Source organism: Candidozyma haemuli, assembly GCF_002926055.2.
Source record: "Candidozyma haemuli strain B11899 chromosome Unknown H_2014730914, whole genome shotgun sequence".
In the NCBI taxonomy this organism is placed as follows: Eukaryota; Fungi; Ascomycota; class Pichiomycetes; order Serinales; family Metschnikowiaceae; genus Candidozyma; species Candidozyma haemuli.
In genome coordinates, this window is record NW_020289907.1 from 903,770 (window position 1) to 930,198 (window position 26,429).

Below are 26,429 nucleotides of genomic sequence, written 5' to 3' on the forward strand. Positions count from 1 at the left end.
AAAGCGTAGGCAAGAGGTGGCAGTCTCCACTTTATCAATTACACTTCCCTACCCACTAATTACACTTCCCTATCAATTCCTCTTGTTACTTCTCCCCTCCAATTCTACAGTTGATCTGAATATAAGAATATATTACCGTCTAGGAAAACCCAATTATACAAAGCTAGATGCAGAAAGATACAGAAAGCGCCGCCCTCGGGCTAACGCAACCGCTACCCAGTCTAGTGGTGCTCAGCGTGAGCAACAGGGTAGCCGAACAAAGATCTTCTGCCAATGATCTCGCCCACAGAGAAGAAAGCCAAAACGTGAACAGAGTAAATACCCAACTGGGACAAGTTCTGCTTGTTTGGCTGGAATTTGGTGGCAGCCTCCAAAGCAGCCTTCTGCTCAGCAGGAGTCTTCAAGAACTTGACAAAGTTGCTGTAAACCTGCTTGAACTGGGCCTGGGATGGTGGAGCAAGACCTTCGTTCTTGTAGACAATCTTGCCGACCTCGGCACCAACCTTACCCCAGTAAACAGCGCAGTTGGCGAGCTGGGTGGATTTGGTGACGGCACTGTTGAAGAGGCCGGTGGCCTTGGACACGATAGCAGACATGGTTTGTAGGTGTTGGTTTGGTGGATTATCGAGAAAAGGTTCAGGTCTCGGGACGGTTTTTTTCACTTTGTTGTGGGCCAATAGTGTGGGCTCGTTGGGGTGTGTGCAGGAGGCTTGGGGTAGGTAGAAGTCTACACCGGCAATTTGAAGTAAAATGGATATGTTTTTTGTTTACGTGGATGAGGAGAGTTCAGGGATTGGATTGGTGTTTTTTGGGCTGTTTTTGAGGTCGTTTAGGTGGTTTTGGCGGAGGGTTGTTTGGCCATAAATGGCTGCGAAATCCGTGGCTGCAAAGCCATAACCAGCAGTGGAGGAGAATGAATGAATGGGAGAAGAGAGTGGTGGTGAGAAATTGGGGAAGTCGGGAAGTATTTATATGTGTTGGAAGGGAGTGTCAAGTTTTTTGGATTTTGTGTTTTCAGGAATGGGAAGATGTAAGTGGTTGGTTGTAGCTGTTTAAGACGTGTTTACCATAGTAAAGTGAGAAAGACATAACAGTAGGAACACACAATATCACTACAGTACCTCATTTCCCCTTGTTTCTGGTTTTCTTTTTATTCCAAAAGTACATTAATTTTACATCCTTATATCAGAACCACGTTAAACCGGTCGGGCCATACCATTGGCGCCACAAGACTCCACCCATAGAGCACGTAGCAGAACCACGAACTGATGATTTTGATCCAACTGGAGAAGTATGTTCTGCCGACGGGAATGAAGTCGCCCACGTCGTCTTGCTTGACGTTGACTGTGAGCAAAGTAGCCACGTACTGAGTGGCTAGGAAGAAGATAATGTGGAACAACGTGTAGTTGTACTTGACCAGATTCTTCTCGTCACTTGGACCATTGACTCCACTGTCTTCGTCGTAGAGATCAACTTGTTGAAGGGCGCTCTCAGGTAAGGACCCTTCGTTGACGGCTTGTTGAATGGCTTCGTATCTCATTTGGTTTCTTTCGGAGGGCTGAGAAGAAATGTGGTGTTCAGAGCCAGCAGAACCTTCAGTATCAAAGAAAGAAGAGTTAGCAGCTCTGGTTGTGGTGTAGGCCAACGCAACAAACGTAAAGAGAGCACCCAAAACCACACTCAAAGTCCTGGTTCCCTTGGATCTGACGAGTGGATTGCACATCTTGTCATCTGGCTCCGAAACAACAGCACTAAGCACTAAGTAGGTACAGTAAAAGACAACCATAGATGCTTGGGCCAAGCCAGCGTTTGGGTTCAGTTCCTGGATGCTCTGGTTGACAGACATTCCAGAAATAATCAACGAAAGAATAAGGTTAATTGTGATGGCAGCCTGGTTCATGCTGCATCCCTTCATGGCGAAAAACACGTACATAACGATAGTCAATACGATACTGGCAATGTACATGCCCAAAGTGCCTCCAATAAGAAGCTTCTTCCACAAACCAGCATTATACTCATCTTCACCTGTAAGTTCCTCGAGCTCAATCTTCTCCAAGCACTTTTCTGCCCAAGCATGAGCAAAATCCACAAGCAAAACCAAGCCAATGCCCAAGAAAAGCGTGGAAAAGATAATGGCAATGTGGTTACCGTAAAACACGAAAAACGAATCTGGAATAAGCACAAAGTTGATGAAAATAAACAGAATCCACGTAAGAATCTTGATTTTCCAGCATCCGTTCTGAATTACCGCCCTAGGGTTCAGCGTAGACCGTACATTGACAAGAAGCGCAGCCAAGATAAGGTGCAACGTTCCCAAGGCCAAGTTGATTCTATAGACGGAACTAAAGCTGATACACTGTTTCCCGTCGGGTCCACATCGGTTATTGATAAACCCAAAAGTCGCCTTTTCAAGTCTGTGCACGATAAACGGCGAAAGAGCAATCCACGAGATGATGGAGTTGATAACAAGAATCAAGCCATAGGTGATTCTAGTCATGATAGCCGAAGTGAACGTTCCGCCAATCAGAGAGCAGAACGCAGAACACGCAGCAGCTCCGCAACACGAAGCCACCGTCAGCGCTCCTGCTAAAGGTAGGGAGACCAAAGCGCCCATAGTGAGTGGAAAAGTGAAGGTGTAGTTAAATGTGGAGATGATAATGTATGGTGGTGCGAAAGTAGAATTGGTGACCAAAGATGAGTTGGAAGGGAAGTTGAGGGGAGGCGATGGGATGGAGAAATTAAGGGCTGGGTTTTGTAGAGGTGGTTTTGGAGGGGAGGAATTTTCAGTTTTATAGGGTTTGGAGGAAAACTGGGTTTTTGGCGGTGGGTTGTTGGTAATTGGTGTTTTGTATGGGAAGTGATAATGGCTGCGAAAATGGAGAACATGGGCTGGGTTTCAGGAAAGGGAGATAACAAGTAAGAGGTAATGGATGGAAATAAATGGAAAGGTAAGTGGGGTGAGTTGGAGAAGGAGTAAATAGAAAAGAAAGTCAAGGAAAAGGAATTGCCGGATAGGAGCTGGTTTTTGGAGGAGCTGGGGAGGGATATATTGTATGGTGGCTACTGGTACTATGGTTAGAGAAGGTGGACAATTGACAATACCATGTGAGTTGGATTATAGAAACAGAAATTGCATATTTATCAATAGTGAAGTTCTGTTGATTGATAAATTTTAAAATATAGTAAAATTAGAGTTAATTACTGGAAATTACAGTGGATGTCTTGTTGCTGGTGGAACTGTAAATGGCTGCGAAAAACCAGTGTACTACTGGAAGCCAGTATGATCAACACAGAAGTAGCAGTTTAATTAAAATGAACATACAAATAAAGGTTGTTTCAGAAGACCATCTTAACTGGAATTCTTAAGTATTAAATTATTCTTTTAATAGAATACTGGTCCCTAGACAGACCTACTTGGCGGTACCAGATTCTCACTAGAAGAGTGAAACCATGAACACTTTCGTCAACCTTTCTCAAAAACCCAACTTCTCATGTAATCCTCTTATACCTTTACAACCACCCACTTACCCATTCCATAACATCTCTTCCCGTTGGGCTACTTCCATCTCCATGGTTGGTTCCACCTGGCACCCGTGCACCGCACTTACTACCGGCCTCATCAGGCTCATCACTGGAAATCTACTCCATTCACCTAACCCACCATTCCCTTCCATGTCGTTCCGTAAAAGATCCGAACCACTTGTGCCTGGACGTGGTATACCAAGAGGTTCGCCTACGGTTCCTGGCAGGGCGCCTCTTGCTGGCCGTGCACCTCCAGGAGCCGCTTTGGGTAGAGTTCCAGCTGCTGCCACACCTAAGAAACCAGAAACTAGAGACATTATTGCTGAAAATCCAGGTGTTAGACCATCAGTGTCCAATTCGGAACCTACGGTTTCTACTGGATGTCCTGATTTGGACAAACTCTTGATCCACCTGGGTCTTCCATTGGGCCATTCTCTTATCGTTGAAGAATCAGGCACCACAGATTATTCATCTGTTTTACTACGAGCATTTGCCGCCCAGGGTATCATTCATAGCCGTTTGGAGAAGGGCAAGGATCATTGTCATGTCATTGCTATTGGTGTTCCAGCCGCTTGGGCTAACAACTTGCCTGGCGTCTATAAAGGCAGCAGCAAGGACCAAAAGAAGGCTCGTATTGCTGCCGACTCTTCCAAAGTCAGTGTGCTGAACATGGCAGACAAGGACTTGAAGATTGCATGGAGATACGGGTTGAAGAATCAAAACAACCCGGAAGAGGAGCCTGAGACCCCAGATTCCCATCTTGAGAATTATACTACACAGTTTGACATTACTCAGCGTCTTATTCCTGGAGCCAGCCCTCAGGAGATTTCGTTTGTGCCGTTACTGAACCATTTCCAGAGCGTGGTGGCGCAGATCAAAAGCATCATTCAGTCCCAGCTCGAGAACCTGCCTCTGAAGGTTATCAGGTTAGTGATGCCCAGTTTCCTCAACCCATCACTTTACCCACCTCAAGCATCAGCATCCACATTTATCATTCCATTTTTCCATTCCTTACAGTCTCTTTTGAGACAGTACCAGCTGAACGTTGCGTTGATAGCGTCTTTGCCTCTTGATTTGTATCCAAGAGGAAGTGTCCTTACACAGTTTTTCGAGCTGCTTGCGGATGGTGTTGTGCACCTTCAGCCATTCAACCGTGACATGGAGTTGCTTATAGAAAAGGCGTACAAGAACGAGCCTTCAAAGATCCAACAAGGGTTTGTTAACATCATAAAAGTGCCAATACTCTCCGCCAAGGGTATGATGATGATTAGAAACGGAGAGTACGCTTTCAAGAACGGCCGCAAGAACTTTGAAATCGAAGAATGGGGCATCCCCGTTGAGGATGATACCCCAGACGACCAACAACAAACAACACAGAACGTCGACTTCTAACCCTTGGAAGCCTTATCCTTCTCCACCAACACCAGCACATCCTCCAGAAGTTTCTCCACAACCCTACGAAGCTGTGCCAACTCCTCAAGCGTCCTGTTTTGTGTTTCCTTAGTGTCTCTAAGCTGAGTAGCTGTGGTGGTAAACGTTGTGGCTACCTTATCAAGAGCACTAGCCATCTGGGCAAGAATCTCCTGTGTCAGCGGAGCATCTTCAGTGGTAGCCGATGTGGACGCTTTAGGAACATCCGAAAACGTCACCGTGTGTTTCCTAGGACTAGACTGTGGTTCCTCCACCTTCTGCCGTTTCTCTCTGAAGCCCTGTTCCAATTGGGCAATCTGGCGTCTTCTATACGGTGAGCCGCTTCTTCTGATTGGCGAAACCGATTTCAGCAATTGCGGAGGTGATAAGTTTTTCCTTGGCGAGTCCATTGAAAAGAAGTGGTAGGTGAATTCAGAGATCAGTCTGTAGATGTGTTGCTGCAGAAGATGATGATGCCTGTGCGTAAGCGAAACAAACGCGGTCCATGAGATGCCATACTGGTTTTTCGCAGCCACCAGAGTTGGTGGTGTTGGAGGTCAGGAGGTCAGGAAGGTTTGTTTTTGGTAAGAGGTGTTTGGTTTTGGTGGTTGGCTGGAAATGGAAGATTCAGTCGTGTGACGTGGGGAATTTGGTCGTGTGCAGAAAGTGGTGGTGGTGGTATTTGGCATGAGTTGGACAGAAGAGATAGGGTTCTGTTAAGTGGGCTCTAAAGAAGAGGAAAGAAAGAATGGAAGAAAAAAAAGTTGCAAAAGGAGCAAGAAACTGAAGTTTTCTTCAATGGCAATCCACTTGTTGAAACTTGGTTTTCTCAGGTCCCCAGTTTATCTGAATTGACCTGTTAATGGTATATCCCTTAGAGATGGACCACCTCACTCACATCCAATTCACCCAAACCAGCTTCCACCAAACCTGACGCCTCAGTTTTCCAAATTCCAAATTCCCCCATTAATCAAACGAATCTGATTATCCCATCTTACCTTCCTTCACCTTCTTGCATTGACCTACATCTACCCAGCCAGTGCATTTCCACACCACACCACTTTCGCCAAACCACAACAAACCTCCAATTTCAACCAACCCCCCACAAATACACAAAATCCATAATTCGACCTTCTCCTTTATTTTTACTTAACCTCTGTGGAGCTTATCTGGGGGGACCCTAGGGGGACGGCACTAGACCCGTGCACCACAACACTACCAACCCTCCCATATACCACACTCTCCCAGTAGACATCTTTTCCATATACAACCACTAATAGTATACACTTTCCCCTATGAACTGGTTGCTTTCGGTGCTACTAGCTGCAATCCTCGCAGCGTTTACTAATGCATTTGACTGTTCTGTGAAAGAGCTCCAGAGCTACGACCTCAAGGCCTTGAAAGGCGTCTACACATCGTCCAACACCAAAAAAACGCCTCCGTCCGAGTCTACCGTGGAATGGCTGATTGGCGTGTGTGAGGATCTTGGACTGGTGCCTGACTGCTCTCCAGATGCTGATGTTTGTGGAAAAACCACTGTGAAGAACAACGGCAAGAGTATGTTGACTGAGGTGTTTGAATTCAAGTTCACGCCTTCTACTATCGTTAAGACCTTGGGCGACGAAGGCAAAGAAGGTTTTGCTGTGGAGTACCATAACGTGGAATGGAGCGACCAGACCATTAATGCTAATGTTTTCTTTAAGTGTGTGGATGCAAAGGATGCCCAGAAGGAGTTCGAGACCCGCTGGGAGAACAACTTGCTTCTGGCCACGTTGAAGACCGATAAGGCGTGCTTGAAGTCGGAGAGAAAGCCATCTGATGGCGGTAGAGATGATACTGGCGAGTCGTGGGGCTGGTTTACATGGATTTTTATCTTCATGGTTCTTTTCCTCAGTATCTATATTATTGGCGGCGCGTGGTTCCAGTACAACAAGGGCAACTCGATTGACTTTCAGTCTGCATTGAAGGAGGTGTTGGAGAATTTCGTTGATCTTTTGAGAGGGTTGCCGGTATTTATTAAGGAGATCATTGAGAAGTTCACGAGGAACAACAACAGAGGCGAGTACAGCGCAGTATAAGCGGTGGCCCAGCGACCCATCATATATATGTAGAATACAACATGCTTCGATGGTTTTGTAGGACGTGGGGGGATGGTGAATGGCAGATAACGACACCAGAGGCCAATATGAAAGACACACCAGGGACCCAGAATGGGATGAAGGCCAAGGAGAAGAGGAAAAGAATAGAAAGACATTTAAAGAAAAAAAAAAAAAAAAGCATTAAGCAGTGCCAGCTAGCGAAGACATCTACACTTCCTCTGCATCACCATATGGTATCTGTATAAGCTTACTACACCATAGTACCCCAGCCAATCCACCACTTTCCATCCCAATTCCCCAATAAACCCACTTTACATAAAACCAGGGCCCCAAACTCCAATCCCAAACAATCTCCATCCACTTACATCCATCCACTTTACACCTCCTCCCTCCAACCACCTCTTCCTGGTCTTATCTAAGTGGCTGCGAAAAACCATCCACTCCAACCACCAGAACCACCAACACCATCCACCACTTTTCCACCAAATGCCCCCAAATCCCCAAAAAACTCAATATTCCGTATCATTTTTATCTCCCTTCCTCCACCCACCCCTTCTCTTCCCTCCAATTGCTCTCGCCCCACCCAAAGTCACCACCTCCCTTGGACCCATCTGAGTCACCTGCACTGGCGTCTTTTGACTCTCGCAGCCATCGAAATTCAACCTCCACTCACCTTCCCAACCCCAACTCATCTTCTACCCAAATGGCCACCGTGACCGCCAAAATCAAGGCGTTGGAGCCTGGCGAGCGTTTTTGCTCGTTCGAGTTCTTCCCGCCGAAAACTGACGCCGGTTTCAGAAACTTGCTAGCTCGTTTGTCCCGTATGATGGCCCTCAACCCGCTCTTCCTTACGGTTACTTGGGGAGCCGGTGGATCCACGGCAGAAAAGTCGTTGGATTTGGCTGCTACGTGCCAGAAGGAGCTTGGTGTGACGACGGTGTTGCACTTGACTTGTACAAACACGAATAAGGAGATTATAGAGGATGCGCTTAAGAGAGCTAAGGAAGCAGGCATTAGGAATATCTTGGCTTTGAGAGGTGATCCGCCTAGAACCGAGGAGTACTGGACGCCTAACTGTGATTTTAGTAATGCCGTGGACTTGGTGAGGTTTATTCGCCAGGAACATGGCGATTACTTCTGTATTGGTGTTGCTGGGTACCCAGAGGGCCATGTGGAGGGAGCTGACGCTTCTGCCCAGGACCCCAAGAAGGATTTGCCTTATTTGATTGAAAAGGTTGAGGCTGGTGCTGACTATGTGGTTACACAGCTTTTCTTTGATGTGGATAAGTTTGTGGCGTACGAACAGCTACTCCAGGATACGCCTCAGTTGAAGAACATCGTGCTAATACCCGGTATTATGCCAATCACCACGTACCGTGTGTTTATCAGGGCCACGAGGTTGTCGCATGCTAGCGTTCCAAAGAACATTTTGGACGATTTGGATGCTCATATCAACGATGACGATATGGTGAAAAATATCGGTTTGGACGTTGTCACGAAAATGATTCTGGAGATCGATTCTCGTACGAATGGCCGTGTTAGGGGGTACCATTTCTACACGCTTAATTTGGAAAAGGCCGTGGCTTCTATTATTAATAGACTGCCTGTTTTGCAGAACATGATTCCTCACAACAAGCTGGTCCAGCATGATGACGCTATTGCTTCTGATTCAGATGATGATTTGCCAGCAGGCACTGTTATTCCAGCTAAAAACGGCAGAAGAAAGTCTTCTGTGAACGAAAACCAGCTTGCTTCGGCTGATGCCATGGACGCCAAAAGAGCTTTGGTGTCTAAGGCTCTCTCCAAGGACCCCAAGGCTATTGTCGATATTTCCACCGGTAAGGGCGTTTTGGGCAAAGACGCCACATGGGATGAGTTTACCAACGGTCGTTTTGGTGACTCCAACTCGCCTGCTTACGGTGAAATCGACGGTTACGGTCCAAACTTGAAGCTTCATTCCAACAAAGAGGTCCAAGAGACTTGGGGCGAACCAAAGTCTACTGCTGACGTTACCAAAATTTTCGTTGACTACTTGTCCAACAAAATCACCGTTTTGCCTTGGGCAGACAGTGAACTTTCGCCAGAAACTGCATTGATTCAAGAAGAGCTCTTTGAGCTTAACGAAAGAGGCTGGTTCACGTTGGCCTCGCAGCCTGCCATCAACAGCTGCTCCTCCCGTGACAAAATCTTAGGTTGGGGACCTCCAAACGGACACATTTTCCAAAAGCTGTTTGTGGAATTCTTCATTCCTAAGAAACAGTGGGAGGAAGACTTGTTGCCTCGCATTTCGACCCAAGTGGACGACAAAACCATCACATACTACTGTGGAGACGCCAGCGGCCACATCTCTCTGAACTTGCCCATCAGCACAGGTAAAAACAGCAACACCAAGTCTGCTGTCACATGGGGTGTGTTCCCGCTGAAGGAGGTTTTGCAGCCAACCATCATTGACTACGAGTCTTTCAAGGCATGGAACGAAGAGGCATTCTTGTTGTGGCTCGAGTGGGCCCGTTGTTACAGAAAAGATAGCGATTCTTACAAGTTGTTGAACAGCGTGTACAACGACTACTACTTGGTCAGTTTGGTTCACCACGACTTCACCGACGAGTTTGTCTTGTGGACCACTTTACTCAGCGACTGACTACCCACCGCCCACTACAAGCTTTAAAACAACCTCTAGCTCCCGTTGAGCTGCCGTTCCATTATATCTATATATTTCTCCACGACGCCGGCATTGAGCTGTCTCAGAAGAGACGAGCTCTCGTCGTGACCCAAGTACTCGCAATGGCGTACTGTGAGGCATATCACTCCATCATACACTTTGGCGCCTGGCTTGATAACAAGCTTCCCGCCCAAAGGCATCGGTAGCGGTGTGCCCGTGTTGGACGCCTGTGGATGAAGAAAAGGTAACTTGTCGATTTCAATGCCGTAGAAGTAGTTATCTGCCGCGTCTCGAAGCGTGAGTTTGAACGTTGCAGAAGCAGACATCTTCTTTTCCATTTTCTCCTCCAAGGACTCGTCCAAATCAATGCCATAGATCACTGGTCGGCTCACGTGCTCCATCCGTTCAAACGGTGCTCTGTTAGGATTATGGTAGTACTTCCATTCCTCCAAGCTCTTCTCTTTAGACTCAGACACGTCTTCAATAAACACCACAAAACACGTCACGGGCTGTGTAAGCGATACTTCACCCTTGCCAGCGTACTTTTCAGCGTTAAATAGTCCCTGTTCGCCAACCACCATTCTAGGTAGTAGTAGTAGGTAACTGGTGATAATGCGGAGGGCATATGTCTATCAGAGATGCAAAATCAGTGCACCTACTCTTAGCAACCACAAGAAGTTCCCAGCATTTCCCCAAAAAAAGCCTGTTTTCGTCCTATAAAGAATGTCCTCGCTATTTGTGCCCGAAGAAGAGGAGTATGACGATAAACAAGAAACGCTTTTTGTTCCTGAAGACCAGGAAACTGTGAGTGTCAGTGAAGGCTCTACAGTACCACCACGCAAAGAACCCCAGCCAATTGACCAGGAAGAAGAGTATGTGGAGCCAGAAAACCAGCCTGAGATCTCTGCTGAACGTACAAAAGCTTTATATGAGCGTACTATGAAGCAAACAGAGGAGGGCTCTATACCTGTGGTGAGAGAAGAGAAGGCAGAGGTGACTGCTATATATGAAGCCAGAGAAGTGTGTTGCATGCTACCGTTGGGGTTTTACCAGGAGATTGTGGAGACGATGTTGTCTAAAGATGGGCTTTTGATATTGGGGAGGGGGCTAGGATGTGAGGTGATCACTGCTAACTTGTTGTATGCTCTTAGTCTGCCTTCAGTGACGCTAGAAAGCGGGAAAACGACTACCAAGAAGAAATCGTTGGTGATTTTGCTTGGTGCTGGCGAGGAGGAAATTGTCAAATTGAACGATTTGCTTGTAGAGCTTCGCTGGATGAATGCTGCTGCAGGGAACGAAACTTCAGATAACGACTGGGACCCTGCATTGCGTGTGGTTGGAGGTTCAGATTTGGCTAATACGAATAAGCGCCGGGAAATGTACATGAAGGGAGGCGTGCTAAGTATCAGTCTGAGGATTTTGGTGGTGGACATTCTTTCTGGGATTTTGAAACCACTGGACATTACGGGGTTCTATGTGCTTCACGCAGAAAGAGTCAGAGAAACGTCGAACGACTCGTTTATTATTAATTTGTACCGTGACGAAAACGATTGGGGGTTTGTCAAGGCTGTTTCTGATGAACCTGAGTCTTTTACGGGCTTCACTCCACTTGCTAACAAACTTAAGTTTCTTCGATTGAGCAATGTGTTTTTATGGCCTCGGTTCCATGTGGAGGTCACTTCGCTGTTGCTTTTGAGGTCTTCCAAGCTGCAGAGTAAGAGAAGCACGGTGACAGAAGTCAATGTTAAGTTATCTGCCAAAATGACCAAGATTCAGTCTGCCATTCTTTCGTGTTTGACTGCATGTCTTCAGGAACTCAAAAGGCATAATCCAACTTTAGATACAGAATATTGGGACGTGGAGAACTTGCACGATACAGATTTCGTTACACGAGTACGACTTTCTCTTGAGTCCCAGTGGCATAGAATATCCTGGACTTCCAAGCAGCTCGTTTACGACTTGGGCACGCTTAAGGAACTTCTTTCAAGTCTTCTTCATGACGATTCGTTGACGTTTTATCAGCGTGTACAGGGTATTGTCGATACGAATATCCGTTCTTCTGGAGCAGGAACTATGAACGCTACCACTATGAGTCCTTGGCTTATGATGGATGAAGGTACTACCATTACTGCTTTTGCTAAAGAGCGTGCATTGGGTAGAGTAACTGTGGCTACAGACGATGCCGAAAATGGCCTGGGAGCTGTAGACAAAGCGAATGGAAAGACTCAGGTCTATAATTTGGAAGAGCTTCCTAAGTGGGAGCAGCTTGTCATTCTTGTGGACGACATTATACACGAAAGGTCGATCGATAATACAAAAACTGAAGGGCCCATTTTGATCATGTGTGCTTCGACCAAGACAGCACAGCAATTGAGCTCGATATTGTCCAAGGCCAAGAAGAAGGTCCATGAGCCTACGGGGCGTAAATGGTTCTCATGCAAAGGCTACATGGTTGGAAAGCTTCGTGAGTACCTTCAATGGAAAGAGCTTATTTCATTGACAAAACGACTCAACACAGAGTTATCAGAGAAGCCTGCTGAAGACAGCAAAGAAGGAACACCTGAAACTAGCACTGGTGACGAACAACTTAATACCAGTAAGACCTTTTCAAGAGGCAATAACGCTCCACGAAGCAAAAGAAGAAGAACTCGTGGCGCCGCTGCAGTTGCAAATGTGGCACGGTTGTACTCTGGAAGTGACTACGAAAAGAACGCTGGAGCAGTCGATTTGGAGCAAGATATCATTGATCGTTTGGAACAAGACGTCAAGGAGGAGTACGACAGTAATGATGAGCTCGAGGAAGTGGAGATCGTGGAAAATGAAAAAGAACACGAAGAGGTTACAGAAGATAATCTCGATAATCCTTTTGCCAATCTTGAAGCACCTCATGTGAGAACCGCTGCAATTGACTTGGAGCATATTGAAAAGTACAACCAGGTTATCATCGAGACATACAACGAGAAAACCAACGAGACGTTGCTCCAAGAACTCTGTCCGCTGTACATCATCATGTACGAGCCAGACCTTGCTTTTATCAGACGAGTGGAAGTGTACCATGCAACGAACCCTGCGCTTGATCCCAAGACATACTTCATGTATTATGGAACATCAGTGGAGGAGCAACGCCATTTATTAAGGATCAGAAAGGAAAAGCTGGCTTTCACTAGTCTTATTCGAGAGAAGGCCAACCTTGGAAAAAGGTTCGCCACAGAACAGGATAACTGGAAGTTCCACCTTCGCAAGAAACAAGTGGTTAATACCAGAATTGCAGGTGGAGCTCAGTTCCGTACAGAGGAGGATGAAATGAGAGTTATTGTGGATTCCAGAGAGTTCCGGTCGTCTTTACCCAATTTGCTTTACAGAGTCGGTATCCAGGTGATTCCGTGTATGCTTACAGTTGGTGACTATGTCATATCGCCCAAAATCTGTGTGGAAAGAAAGTCTATTCCTGATTTAATTGGATCCTTCAAGAGCGGCAGACTTTACCAGCAGTGTGAACAGATGTTCCGTCACTACGAGATCCCAGCGTTATTAATTGAATTCGACGAGTCTAAGTCCTTCTCGTTTGAGCCATTTGCAGAGATACGTCCACCGGGATTCAAAGCTACCAACCCGATTGCCAGCAAAATCTCCAAAAAAGAGATCCAACTGAAAATCACCGAACTCCTCATTTCCTTCCCAAAACTCAAAGTCATCTGGTCGTCTTCCCCCTACGAAACCGCCCAGATCTTCCTCGAGCTCAAAGCCAGTCAGAAAGAACCAGACGTCGAAGAAGCCCTAGCCAAAGGCGTCAACCCAGCCATTTCCACCAGTGGCGGGCCTCCAATGTACAACGACGACGCCATTGACCTCCTACAAACCATTCCAGGAATCAACAACGTCAACTACACTACCGTGATTCTGAAAGTGAAAAATATGCGAGACTTTGTGGCTCTCTCCAAAACACAGTTCACCGAAATGCTAGGAGACGAAAACGGAAACAAAGCATACAACTTCATAAACCGTTTTATCAGATAAGAAAAAAAAAACGGCTTCATCGGTTATTTAATATTTCTCACCTTCTCGGACTGCTTTTTATAACTTGCAGCAATCGAAGCTCCCCGCGTTTAGGCATATTTACCTTTCGTCAAAATGGGTGCGAAATGTTGATGCACCCTGTCATCTCTTGAACTGACTTTTGAGTTACAACTGAAGAATTTGACACTCTAACGCTTGGAAAATACACCTGATGTCTCGAAACAGAGTCCCAACGGGGCCAAGGTTTCAGCCTTTGTCCTCGGATAAATCCAGCAAGGCCAAGAGCAGGTACCTTGAGTTCAAGTACTTGTATTTCCAGGTGCAGAAGCTCATTAACAAGAAGGTGGTGCTTAGTTTGAAGTCGGAGCAGTTGCGGACGCCCGAGATCAGAACGGCGCTTGTCAAGCCTATAGTGCAGCGGTTGATTGAGGTTTCGAGGTTATCGTCGTTGAACGCTGTGTTTAATGCTCAGGGTCCATCAGCCCACTTTGAAATCTTCGATACCCCACAGTTTGCTCCGTTTAGTTATGGTTCGGTTCAGGCAGAGGGACAGCAGGGTCTGAGCTCGCTGCAACATCCTGACTCGTTGTCGATTAACCTTATCTATGTGCTCTTGCTTCTTCGGTATGAGTATATGATCCAGATGGAGAGCAACTTTGTCATGTACGACTTGCTTTTGACGAAAGCGAATGTTTGTGAGTTGTTGGCGATTAGAATGCTACGGGAGTACCGTTCGGCCAGCCGTATCAACTTGTTGTTTGTGAATCCCATGGGCCATCGCCATGGAAATGACGAGACTAGGGTGTTGAAGGACACGAAGCATTTGGATAGTTTTAACACCATCGAGCTTTCTGTGCTTACGAAATCGAAAAAGTTTTTATCCCAGCCGGTTATTATTCATATCATGGAAAGGATATATAATGGAGAGCTTATTGTCATGGACCATGCTGGCGGTCACGAAAATAGCTGGCTTGATATTTTGGGCGGAACCAACGGCTCCAAGAAACGAGACTATGAGCTTCTGACTGTTCAAGAAGAATCGGAAACGGAAACTGAGCCGGAGAAGAATATCGTGGACTACAAGTTCAACAAGATCTCCTTAAAGAAGGTGGTTTTCAGGTCTAACATTGTTCCCAAGTACCAGGCCATCGTCATCAACTTAAAATATGCATTTCTTACGTTTTTGTTTTTTGTTCTTGTGCTCCGACACAAGCAAAGCTGGACGGTGGAGGTTGGCGAGACGATCTACAGCAAGCTCTTCTCCATGATGTTCTGGACGGTCGCTCTTAGCTTCAACTTCGACAACTTGCAGAAACTACTTCACATTGAGTTTAAGTTTCTTAAGAAGATAGTGTGGACTTACTTTGACTTATTGGTTGTGGCACTCATTGACATATCCTTCATCCTTCGTGTTCTCCTTGGACTTGGGAAGATTGGGCCTGCGGTTTACTATAATTTCTTCAGTTTGATTCCAATTTTGCTTTTCCCCAGAATGCTTTCTGTGTTCAACAACTATGAATTCTTCAACATGATGATATTATCGTTCAAGAAGATGTCGTTGTACATGATTGCCATGTTTTCGCTTTTCGTGTCGCTCATTTTCGGCTTTTTCTTGTGCTTCATCAGTCTTACCATTGATCTCACGGTTTATGAAGTTGCATTCAGCATGTTAAAGCTATTCTTTGGTTTCACACCGGCTGTCTGGGATAACTGGAACAGATACAACACCTTGGGCAGAGTGATCCAACTTGCATACTTATTCTTGGTACAGTTCATCGTGGCCACAATACTTGCGATTGTGCTTAGCAATGTCTTTACCGAAGTCACTCTCACACACAAAGAAGAGTTTGAGTACATCAAGACGACCAATCTTATCATTTACCTCAAATGGGGTAAGTTGAACTACTCCAAGCATCACCACAGATCGCCATTCTTGGTTATCTTCAATGGACTTGTCAGCATATTTAAGTTACCAATCATCAGCATGATATACTTTTACGAGATTTTGGTGAAGGACAACAAGCGTCACTTACAGAGGCAACAACAAGACCTTAAGCATTTTACATTTTTGAGCAAAGAGCATGATTTTTACGCCGATAACGAGATGATGATGGCAGGACAGGCCCACGACGAAGACTCTGATGTCAGTACACTTATGATGAACTCCAGAAGAGGCTCCCACTTTGCCATGCCCCAAGGGACCGGTGGCATTGGCAGAACCATATCTCACGCATCCAACGCAGTCATCTTTGGAGCACAAGAAAATGAATCTGGGCGGTCCAATGCTACACCGATTCCACGTCACCTTATTTCGAAGTACTCCATCAACACTTTGGGTGGGTTGAGAAACGCTTCAGAAGATCTGGCCTTTTTAGAAGACTTCTTGGGCAAGAGGTATGGAAACTACGGTAAAACACGTCGCAGAGCGAGAAGCAGAGATGTTAGCGGAGAAAAGAAGACCAAAAAGAAGCTGCAAAAGAGCGATTTGGCTGCGGTAATGAACAAGCTCAACCAGCTTGAAGCATTGATTTATGGAGGTGGAGAACGGAGATCAAGTCAAGACTACAGAGGTCCCGAGGGCATGTACGACTTGACTGAAGCACTGGGCACCGAAATGATGGATAGTGATCTAGGAAGCGACACCGACGACAGCGTCTATTCGAAAGACCTGTTCGGTACGATTTAAGTACTTGTCATGATACCTAACAGAAAATATTTAATTGCATACCAGAATGACTATAAGTGTAGAGCACTGTAAAGCATTTGGATGAAGTCACAGTAAGGGGACAACTTGTCTACTTGTTATATGTTTTAAGGCATTCTTCAGGCTGTCTTTAAGAGTAGGTAGGGCTTCTGGTCTTAATGTCTACATATTCTTCAGTAAAAGCAGTTTGTGTCCAAGACAAATAAAATGATTTAGTTCACCAATAAGTAGTGAATGAGTATAAATGCAATCTCCTATAAATTTCTTGTCTTTTAATTGAGCTTGTCTTCTTGTATGGACATTCTAGCTTACTGGTATGCCTCGGTCCAGCTGCGTTTCACAAACCCACACCAGTTCTGAATTACCCACCACCACTTTCTCTTCCACCAGCAAATTCCAAATACCAGTTTTATCAATATTAAAAGCCTTCAAAAACAAATCAGAATCGCCCTTTTCTGTCCCCCTGTTCCACGCCATGGTCTCGTGGTTTAGTTACTTCCAGTCTTACCTTGGACCAAAGGCCCCAGCGTACGAAGCAATCGACAGCCTTTCCAAGGAACAGTATGAATTATTGCCGGTTTACCCACCTCCCAGTTATCAGTCGCCGACAAACGGCCAGCCTCCTCTGACTCCACAACAGCCACAGCCATTATTTGACGACCCAGAGTCTTTGCAGCCAGTGCGCCAGAAGACCAAGAAGAAGAACTGGAAAGAAAAGTTTTCATGTTTTTTTGTTTGGGTATACTTCATCTACAGCCTTATTTTCCTTGCCCATTTGTTTCCTTCTACGAAGTTGCTGGGCCTTGCTTTGTATGAGAAAGAGGGTGGAACTACATGGCACGAATCCGTCATTACTGTCATTGACACTCTTGAGAGAGTTACAGAAGGGTCTACGAATAACGTCAAGGATTTGATTCCAGAAGGATGGCCTGCTAACGATACCGTTTACCAATTGTTTCCTTTCGGGATGTGCAAGGAAAGCCTGAACCATAAGGAATGTAAGTTGGGAAAGGGCCAGTACTTCATGGTTATCGATGATATTGGCGCTGAATTAGCTGAGGTAATTAACGTCGATGACAAGGAAGCATTTATTGAAGGGTGGAAAAATGGGTTCCGTTCAGCATATAAAGCAGCTCTTAAAAAGCTAGCTTTAGCTTGTCCCTCCGATGAATCCTCCGAGAACTTCAAGTGCTACAATATAACAGCAAAAGATGCACAGATATTGAAATTGCTAGACTCTCAGAACTTTGTGCCTTTTGCATTCGGCATAGTGTTTCTTGTCTGTACATTTACAAATGGATGCTTATTACCATTCCTCATCAATGCAAGAAACAAAGATAAGATATACTTTTGGGGATTTTTTTGGAGATGGCACTTGTTGCATCTGTAATGTCCATGGTTATTAATGATTGGTATACGGGTTGTCCGGCCGTGGTGCTTGGATTGGCAGTCTCTTCCGATGTCCGTCCTATCTTTCATTGGGTTAGCATTTCTTTGGTTGTCACACTGTGGGCTTTGGTATTTTATGTGGTTTATATGGTGGTTCCACAGATTGAAGAACAGCAATTGAGTCTAGTGGCTCGTTGAGACGTCCAGGTGGAGAGGAGTAATAGAAGAGTGTAATTCTGGTGTACTCGTAGTATTAGAGGGTAGTTTGAGGTTGCCAAAGGCCTTCGGGGGTGTTTCTAGTTTGTCGAATGCCAAAAGTGTAAAAGGTGTGTCTATGAAACGGCACTGTTGCACTCTGAGTTTATTTCATTGAATGGGGTTTACCATAGTGAGCCACTTTCCATGCCACTTTCCAGGGTTACTGATACTATCTGCCATGACCCTACTGGCTAGGTTATACCAGGAACAACAGTACTCTTAGGTCTGTATCGAAGGAAGGTAAGCATTTAGTGCATTATTAATGCCTTATGCTTTCAGTAGATCACAGCTTCCTCTGCTGGTACGCTACCCAGTCATGGCTTATACATACCATCAATGGAGCAAAAGAGAAGAAAATCAAGAACTTCAGTTTTCATCAAAGAATATATAAAAAAGCACAATTGAAGTAGATGTCAAATTCAGTTACAAATCCGATAAGCTGTCTACAATATGTTACCACTTTACCTGCCTTCAGTCCAGTTAACGAACCAACAAGCAGCAAGCTCCTTCTCCAACAACCTTTGCCAAATAAACTAAAACCCCATATATCAATCAATTCCAAGTGTTTCCTACCTCTACTAACCTTCCTTTATTCTTCCTTTATTCCTTCTTCACCTACCTAACTGGCCCTCCCAGTCCAGTCCAGCCCAGCAAAACACTCCTTCACCGCAATTCCTTATCTACCCAAAAAAACCACAATCCTTATCAAAACAAACCAATTCACGCCTTGCATATGTTAATTTCCTATTTCCCAGCCCCGTCCAGGGCAATATTGCTCGTACCAAAGCAGTACGAGCAAAAGTGGAAATGGCTGCGAAAAACGCTCTGTATGGCTCCAGCGGTGTTCAGGTAAGCCGGATTTCGGTGATTGCCATTACTAAGCCTAAATGAGGTGAAATTGGTGGGTGAAGGCGTCAGGGGTAGAAGGGGCCGATTAGATCACAGGAAATGTTTGTTTTGGGAAATTGGGTGGATTTGGAGTAGGAGGGTGGGAGTGGATGGAGTTTGGCTGGTTGTGGAGTGGGAAGGCTATGGAAGAGAAGGCAGGGGAGGCGGGAAGAATAGTGGGATTTTGGAAGAGACTGGAAGACCGTAGATTGACATTTTAATGGGTAGTGTTGTTTCAGGTTACGTAGAATGGGGACATTTGAAATGGCTGCAAATGGAGGGCTTCCAATGGCACTCAGAGGTACAAGTAAAGTACACTGACAAGGGGATAGTTAAGAGCTATTTACTTCTTGAATGTATCATTAAGCTTGAATAGACTGCCAGATTGTCTCTTGGTAGAAACATGCCTAACTGGAAGTATATCGGTCTGTATCAAGCCATGTCTATACCCTTCCTATGCTTGTACACTTCTTAGCTAACTCTATTATACTCTTTCTTTTTATCCTACTTTACTGCTCTTGAACTTCATCTATAAGTCACTTTTCTCCCAAGAAGTCAAACTTCGTCTTCCATACTTAGATTATCCCAGAGTACCCTAAAGTGCCAATTCCACCTTGACCTGCCTTTCACATGGCTCGCTTCAATACCCATCTACCTTCACTTTCCACTTGTTTCTTGGTCTGGCGTCCCCTCTCTTTGACGTCATTTCGAGAAACAAGGTTTCATAGTGGTTATTTAACTCCGGCCCCGAGTGTTATCAAACGGCCTTGTTCCACTCCATTGTTCGTAGACCCAGAAACACAGTCTCCTAATGGACCAGCCATTTGCAGCCACTCTACACTGGAAGGCCATTTCCAAGTGAAGCCGAGCTCTACCCTTCTCTGCTTTTTAAGCCTTCCTTTAGTTCCGTCTCGGTGCCTCAGGACCCCACTACTATTGGACTACTGCCATTTACATATACGCCTTACCTTCACATGGATCCCAGTTCACAATAGACTACGCTCTACCAAGGATCAAAGTCCAAGCGGATCCATTCATAGAAGTAGTTTTACAGATCCCAACCGGACTTCTGGTACCCAGAGGCTCAGGAAGTTCCCCAAGGCTTGGAGGCAGCCTGGGAGAAGACAAATATAATGTAGAAGTTCGAGATTCACTTTCCAAGCGAACCCAACGTTTTAGTTCAGTCTACCTCGATGCCACTGGATACTCCATCACTGAACCGTATCTGAAGAGGTATCTGGAAAAGAAAAGACAGAAATAAGAGCATTTGCAGCCAATTCGGTGTTTGCGAGCACGGACCGAAACGACGAATAGAGTAACCCAATCCGGACTCCCAGTGACCAGGGAACTCGAAGCCTAAGTAGAAGATAAATGGCAATTTGATAACAAACACTCGGGCCGGGTGGTGGGCATTTGCAGCCATTCCGGTGTGGATGGCCCACTCGGCTTCTTCACATGGGCATAGTGTACACATTGGGGCAAGAATGGAGAGTAGAAGGAGAAGAAGCGAACGGTATTGTGGGGAAGTCAGGAGGACCATTCCAGATACCATTTCATGAATAATCAATAGAACCTTGCCAAACGGTGTACTGTACGTCTGGGGCCATCCATCAGTAGACGAGCAACCCCAGCCATTTCCAGTAAACGAGCGGTCCCAGTGTTCTTCACCGAAACATCGAAAACAACAAAACCTGGCATGAAACGACCCAACGTCAAGTGCATCTTTAAAGTCCTTCAAATCGATTTTAATCTAAAACACTCTCCCCCTGCCTCTCCCTCTGCTTCCTCTCCCTCGTTTTGCACCCATTGGGAAAAAGAAACGCTGGGCCTGCCTAGACTGCCGATATGTGTGTCAGACAAACACATCTGGCGCCGATTCGCTACACTCCCACTCTTCACATGGTCCACTTAAACCCCCCGCCATTTCACCCTCCACCGCCCATTTCCAAAAAAAATTCACATCCCCATACTCCCCTCGCCCCCCTCAGTCCAGCCATACTATTCATTTTTTCCAGTCAAGTCTGCACCCCCTGAACAACTGTCCCTGCTGGAGCCTCTCGAGTGTCTGCCCTGCATGGCCCACCCAGCGCTGCCTGCCATCTGCCGTAGTCGCACATCCCACCTGCCAATCCCCCAATCTCTCCAGCACCAACGACCAACCAAACCCTCCACCAACTCTGCCAATAAACCTTCAAAAAAAAAGTGAACCTCACAAAAGGTGGAAATCACCGCCCTTTATATACCCCTGAGCTTCCCCGCTTTTTTTCTCCCCTCGTAGCCAATTACCATGACCCCCTTCTCGCCAGCCGCCGTTGAGTAATATCTGGCTTCCTAGTGGCCCGCACTCGCCAGGACCCCCCGCGACCACTCAGGCCAACCGTTTTCTCAGCAGCCGGCCAGAAACAGAAATCAGAGGCAGACTTGTATTTAAGCAGCCCACTTTCCCACAAAAACACATTTTTCAGTTTTACCTTTTCGGACTCATCAAAACGACTTTTTCATAAAACAAACTTCCCTTCCCCTTTAGATCAGTTTATCTCCGTGGACCCCTCGCGATTTGCTTATAGTCTGCTGTCTGCTGCTGCTGATTTTTTTTTTTTTTTTTCTCATCGGTTTTTCCCTGTTTGCAACTTTTTCCCTTTTCCCATGCCTCACAACACCTTGCCAGAGAACATGCCCCAGCTCGACGTGCCCAATAACCACATCCAGATTGGCGGCAGAAAGTCAAAGTTGGCGGTCATCCAGCTGGAAATCGTCAAGGCCCAGATAGAACACCACCACGCCAACTTGAACTGCTCGGTCTTGGCCCTTCTGACTTTAGGTGACAAGATCCAAAACAAGCCGCTTTATTCTTTTGGCGGGAAATCCCTTTGGACGAAAGAACTAGAGATTCTTCTTCTTGAGGCTGTGGAGGAGTACCCGAAATTGGACTTGATTGTTCACTCGTTGAAAGATATGCCTACGAATTTGCCTGACGAGTTTGAGTTGGGCTGTATTTTGGAGAGAGAAGACCCCCGTGACGCTTTGATCATGAAAAAGGGCCTGACTTACAAACTGCTTGCGGATTTGCCCAAGGGTGCTGTGGTGGGTACTTCGTCTATTCGTCGTTCCGCCCAGCTCTTGAAAAACTACCCTCATTTACGCTTCCAGGACGTCCGTGGTAACATTTATACCCGTCTCTCGAAACTTGACGACCCAGAATCCCCTTACGAGTGTCTTATTTTGGCTGCTGCCGGCTTGATCCGTCTCGGCTTGGAAGACCGTATCGACGTTGCTTTGGACGCTCCGGAAATGTACCACGCTGTTGGCCAGGGCGCCTTGGGCGTTGAAATCAGAAGAGACGATTTGGTCATTCAACAAGTTTTGAGCAAATTGGAGCACAAGCCTTCTTCTCTTCGTTGCACCGCCGAAAGATCGCTAATGCGTGTTTTGGAAGGTGGATGCTCTGTTCCCTTGGGTGTCCAGACAAGATATAACGAGGAGACTCAACAGCTTGATTTCAAAGGTATCATTGTCAGCCCTAATGGCGAGGAATACGTCGAGGGCGAGGTTGAGGGATTCGTCTCCAACAAGGCCGAAGCCGAGGAGCTCGGTGAACAACTTGCCGAGGTTTTGATCGCCAAGGGCGGCAAGGACATTTTAAACAGCATCAACTACGAAAAGATCAACCAGCGGCCGCTGAATGGTGCCTCGGGCTCCCCGACCGTTAACGCTATTTAAACGAGAAGCAGCTCCCGATGTTCCTTCTTTACTCGAGGAAGCTGACTATTTTTCGGCTTTCATTAATTGCATAACTCTGCACGACAAGCGACTTCCATCAGCTTGTTTCGTTCAAAAAGGGCTCCTGGCGACCCCTACATAGAGCCGGGCCTTAACTTGCATTATTGACTTTCTTCTATAACATTTATTTGGGATTCTTTAATTATGGAATCGTGTGTACTAATGACCCATCATGAAATTCTGATTTGTAGTTGTAAAGAGGGGCTAAGAAAGGGTCCTGTCATTGTTCACCTGTCAAATAAGGTTGACATGTCAGACCAACACAGGGCTAGACCAAGTCTAGTCTAGGCTGATACCTAGGCAGTAAAGAGAAGGTAGGGGGACAATACTAAGCAGCTTCACGATAAACAAATAAAGAAATCAATATTTTAAGCTACCTGAACGTGTTCGTGTTTAGACTATTGGAAATGGTGTTCCTTAGGTATCCACCTACATCTACATCTACACTCTAACCTACTTCCCTACCAGCCCATATCCATAACAACTTCCAATACCTTACTCCCTCAACCACTTACACCACGTCAAATATCCCCTAATATCGTCCCCAACGCCTATTTCTTCACCTTCTCTCAGTCCACCACCATGCCCTTACAACCACTTCGTATACATCAATGCCCTACCACCTTCTGCACCCCTTTAACCAACACTTCCATCCCATCCATCCCATTCCACCCATTCCACCTTTCGTCACTCCAGCCACCCTAATCCCAAATATCCATTCCTCCATTGGCCAGTCCTTTAATGCAACCAGTACATCGAGAAACACGCCATTTTGCAGCCATTCTTATGGACCCATACTGAGTGGCCAGAGTGGAATTTGTATGCTCCAAGCATTCCAATGGAAACACAAAAGCAGAACCCAAAAAAAACAACCGGATTTATCAGTTTCGGCTAATTTGCAACATTTCGGTAAAAACTCATGTTGTTCCTCCTAAATCCATTGCGTTGCTCACGCAACGAGAAAAACATCAATGGTGGGAGGAAGATGTGAATGGAGAAGTCACCGCTACTTTCACGAAAAAACAAGCAAAATTAAATTTGAAAAAAGGGTTTTAAAAATTGGATTTTCACGATTTCGAAAAACCTTTAATTTCTTGAAAATCTTGGAAACTCACCAAAATTGACCAACCTTCCAAATCTCTCTTTTATCGCTTTTTTCAAGTTATATGTGCCTCGTTTCTTTTACCTGTCTACGCATGGCGGCTGGACACGAATTTGTAAGCCGACTTAGCCGGGCCGAATGGGCTGGGACACTTCTTGGGATGTACGGGTTTCCCATTATTCACGGCCAAAAACACGTTCATAATCAACAAAATAATCGTCCCACTGCCTCGTATACGCTTAAATGGGCTCAGTGGGCTTGGAAGAGATGAAACAGATAGTGAGCTGATTAGGTCACGTGACACGCGACACGTGGCTCATCTCGGTTTCCCGTCCACCACTCCCATTCCCCCCTCCGTGCGCCCTAGTGGCTCAGTAGCCAAAAGAACTTTACAGACACACCTGGGGAGACGTCTACTAGGCGTTTCCGAAATCCCGAAACCCCTACTGCCCCTTAATCCCTGGAATTTATGGATTGCTTTGAATAAACCACCTGCATATAGTCCCCCACATACCGAGTCGGACGATGCTCGTTTAGCCTCGTTCCCTCTAAACGAGCGAAAAAATGCACTCTAAATAACCGCCTGCCTTTATAAAATACATATAAACGACACTTCCCCCTTGTTCCTCCAGCCTTATTCAACAAGTCCCCCACCATGGATCTCGTTTTGGAAATAGCTGATTCCTTCGTTCTCGACAAGGTCTACGCTAAAGCCTTGCCCAAAGACGGCAGTGTCGCTCGTTACTTCAACGACCACTTTGGCTCCAAGAACACTACTTCTGCCCAGGGGCTCCACATGCCTGCGCCAGTGACGTATTTGGCTTCGATGGCTGGCAAGTTGCAGAGAAAAGATGAGGTTTACGGCCACTTCCCGTTTTTCTTTGATTTTGATGAGTATACCAACGCGTCGATGCTTTCGAGAAGCAACTTGATTCGTGAGTGTGTGTCTATTTTCTTCATCACGGCTATTTTCGGCTGGATTCTTTACTTTTCCGTGGCTTCGCTTTCGTATTTCTTTGTTTTCGATAAGAAGATCTTTAACCATCCTCGTTACTTGAAGAACCAGGTGTCTTTGGAGATCTGGAGAGCTTCTACCGCCATCCCAGTGATGGTGCTTCTTACAGTGCCTTTCTTCGTGGCTGAACTTAACGGATACTCGAAGTTGTACTTCCCAGTGAACGAATCCACTGGCGGCTGGAAAGCCATCCTTCTTCAATTCCCATTTTTCATCTTGTTTACCGATTGCGGTATCTACTTCATCCACCGCTGGCTACACTGGCCTGCTGTTTACAAGAAGTTGCATAAACCTCACCACAAGTGGATCGTGTGTACGCCATTTGCTTCCCACGCTTTCCACCCTGTTGACGGCTGGTTCCAGTCCTTGCCATACCACCTTTACCCAATGGTTTTCCCATTGCACAAGGTATCTTACCTCCTTTTGTTCACTTTTGTTAACTTCTGGACGGTGATGATCCACGACGGTCAATACATGTCTAACGACCCCGTCGTGAACGGTACTGCGTGCCACACAGTGCATCACTTGTACTTTAACTACAACTACGGACAATTCACCACCTTGTGGGACCGTTTGGGCCGCTCATACAGAAGACCCGACGACTCTTTGTTTGCCAGGGGCACTGACAAGGCCGCAGAGGAGAAGGAGTGGAAGGAGCAGACCCGTAAGATGGAGGTCATCAGAGGTGAGCTTGAAGGAAAGGACGATGACAGGGAGTACGGACACTGAGGGTCTTGGATGAACATTTTGGGTAATGACATAGAATAATTGACGGTTTACAAGATACTTGTAGTGCAGGGGCACTGAAGTGGTTTGACCGGAGCGGTTGATGAGCAAGAAAGCACGACGATCGGCGTATCGTTTAGACGGAAAAGTGCTATGCAAAGACACTGGGAAGGAAAACCTGTCAAGTGCTTCCGAAGCACCCAGGGGGAGGGGGGTACCGATGCATGGGTACCAAAATAACGAACACAAGGCAACGCGGTCAATAATCCCCAGGCATGACCAAATGGCATTGTCGGCTAGAAGAATTAGTTCCCGTTTGTGAACTATGTCATCTTAAGTGGATACCTTCCCTGGAAGAAAACGAGACGAGGCTTTCCTGGCTTAGTCCGTCGTCTAGAGCTACCGGACCACAAGAGGCAACCCATTTGGTAATTTTTTACAAAGAAGCGGGAGCTTCTTTAGCTGAAGTCTAATGGCCTCCATGAACTCTATAGAGTCCATTTAGACATCCATTCCTGTCTCCACTTCTGTCTTCCAATTACTCTGGTTACTAGCAGCCTTCTATGAGCATCAGTACTGGCTGTACCAGTCACTCATACACCACCGCCAAAAACACTAATACACTATAGAAACAAAAACCAAAACCACCACTAGAATCCCACTTCTCCCGTAAACACCACCCACCAAAACCCTCTATAAATTACTCTACCTCCCTTCATCCATATCCACTTGGCCCTTCCTCATCCATCCTACCATTTCGCAGCCATGGACTCTGTCTGCAGCACTTGGTGATATCAGAGATCGATAGCTATCATCGAATACGTACATCAAATCCACACATACAACGTCTTTTTTTT

The 26,429-nt window shown here is 46.0% G+C and overlaps 11 protein-coding genes across 11 annotated transcripts; 8 read left to right on the forward strand and 3 right to left on the reverse strand. All coding sequences in view use genetic code 12, as the record gives it.

Moving 5' to 3' along the window:
* Positions 1-221: 221 nt before the first annotated feature.
* ATP20 (F1F0 ATP synthase subunit g) lies at positions 222-596 on the reverse strand (the record flags this gene model as incomplete). Its single annotated transcript, XM_025488510.1, has 1 exon — positions 222-596. The coding sequence occupies one exon, from the start codon at positions 594-596 to the stop codon at positions 222-224; it is 375 nt and encodes a 124-aa protein (XP_025343172.1).
* A 584-nt stretch (positions 597-1,180) lies between these two features.
* CXQ85_004905 (uncharacterized protein) lies at positions 1,181-2,614 on the reverse strand (the record flags this gene model as incomplete). Its single annotated transcript, XM_025488511.1, has 1 exon — positions 1,181-2,614. The coding sequence occupies one exon, from the start codon at positions 2,612-2,614 to the stop codon at positions 1,181-1,183; it is 1,434 nt and encodes a 477-aa protein (XP_025343173.1).
* A 1,058-nt stretch (positions 2,615-3,672) lies between these two features.
* On the forward strand, positions 3,673-4,914 carry CXQ85_004906 (Elongator subunit; the record flags this gene model as incomplete). The annotated part of the gene is made up of 1 exon (XM_025488512.1): positions 3,673-4,914. One exon carries the CDS (start codon positions 3,673-3,675, stop codon positions 4,912-4,914), a length of 1,242 nt encoding a protein of 413 aa, XP_025343174.1.
* Positions 4,915-6,227: 1,313 nt separating this feature from the next.
* CXQ85_004907 (uncharacterized protein) lies at positions 6,228-7,010 on the forward strand (the record flags this gene model as incomplete). The annotated part of the gene is made up of 1 exon (XM_025488513.1): positions 6,228-7,010. One exon carries the CDS (start codon positions 6,228-6,230, stop codon positions 7,008-7,010), a length of 783 nt encoding a protein of 260 aa, XP_025343175.1.
* Positions 7,011-7,734: 724 nt separating this feature from the next.
* On the forward strand, positions 7,735-9,672 carry CXQ85_004908 (methylenetetrahydrofolate reductase (NAD(P)H); the record flags this gene model as incomplete). The annotated part of the gene is made up of 1 exon (XM_025488514.1): positions 7,735-9,672. The coding sequence occupies one exon, from the start codon at positions 7,735-7,737 to the stop codon at positions 9,670-9,672; it is 1,938 nt and encodes a 645-aa protein (XP_025343176.1).
* A 35-nt stretch (positions 9,673-9,707) lies between these two features.
* NCE4 (Nce4p) lies at positions 9,708-10,274 on the reverse strand (the record flags this gene model as incomplete). The annotated part of the gene is made up of 1 exon (XM_025488515.1): positions 9,708-10,274. The coding sequence occupies one exon, from the start codon at positions 10,272-10,274 to the stop codon at positions 9,708-9,710; it is 567 nt and encodes a 188-aa protein (XP_025343177.1).
* A 142-nt stretch (positions 10,275-10,416) lies between these two features.
* Positions 10,417-13,710, forward strand: RAD1 (ssDNA endodeoxyribonuclease; the record flags this gene model as incomplete). Its single annotated transcript, XM_025488516.1, has 1 exon — positions 10,417-13,710. The coding sequence occupies one exon, from the start codon at positions 10,417-10,419 to the stop codon at positions 13,708-13,710; it is 3,294 nt and encodes a 1,097-aa protein (XP_025343178.1).
* Positions 13,711-13,921: 211 nt separating this feature from the next.
* FGR29 (Fgr29p) lies at positions 13,922-16,396 on the forward strand (the record flags this gene model as incomplete). The annotated part of the gene is made up of 1 exon (XM_025488517.1): positions 13,922-16,396. One exon carries the CDS (start codon positions 13,922-13,924, stop codon positions 16,394-16,396), a length of 2,475 nt encoding a protein of 824 aa, XP_025343179.1.
* Positions 16,397-16,889: 493 nt separating this feature from the next.
* CXQ85_004912 (uncharacterized protein) lies at positions 16,890-18,001 on the forward strand (the record flags this gene model as incomplete). The annotated part of the gene is made up of 2 exons (XM_025488518.1): positions 16,890-17,693; positions 17,783-18,001. The coding sequence occupies 2 exons, from the start codon at positions 16,890-16,892 to the stop codon at positions 17,999-18,001; spliced, it is 1,023 nt and encodes a 340-aa protein (XP_025343180.1).
* A 3,594-nt stretch (positions 18,002-21,595) lies between these two features.
* HEM3 (hydroxymethylbilane synthase) lies at positions 21,596-22,669 on the forward strand (the record flags this gene model as incomplete). The annotated part of the gene is made up of 1 exon (XM_025488519.1): positions 21,596-22,669. The coding sequence occupies one exon, from the start codon at positions 21,596-21,598 to the stop codon at positions 22,667-22,669; it is 1,074 nt and encodes a 357-aa protein (XP_025343181.1).
* Positions 22,670-24,486: 1,817 nt separating this feature from the next.
* On the forward strand, positions 24,487-25,575 carry ERG3 (C-5 sterol desaturase; the record flags this gene model as incomplete). Its single annotated transcript, XM_025488520.1, has 1 exon — positions 24,487-25,575. One exon carries the CDS (start codon positions 24,487-24,489, stop codon positions 25,573-25,575), a length of 1,089 nt encoding a protein of 362 aa, XP_025343182.1.
* Between the last annotated feature and the right edge of the window lie 854 nt (positions 25,576-26,429).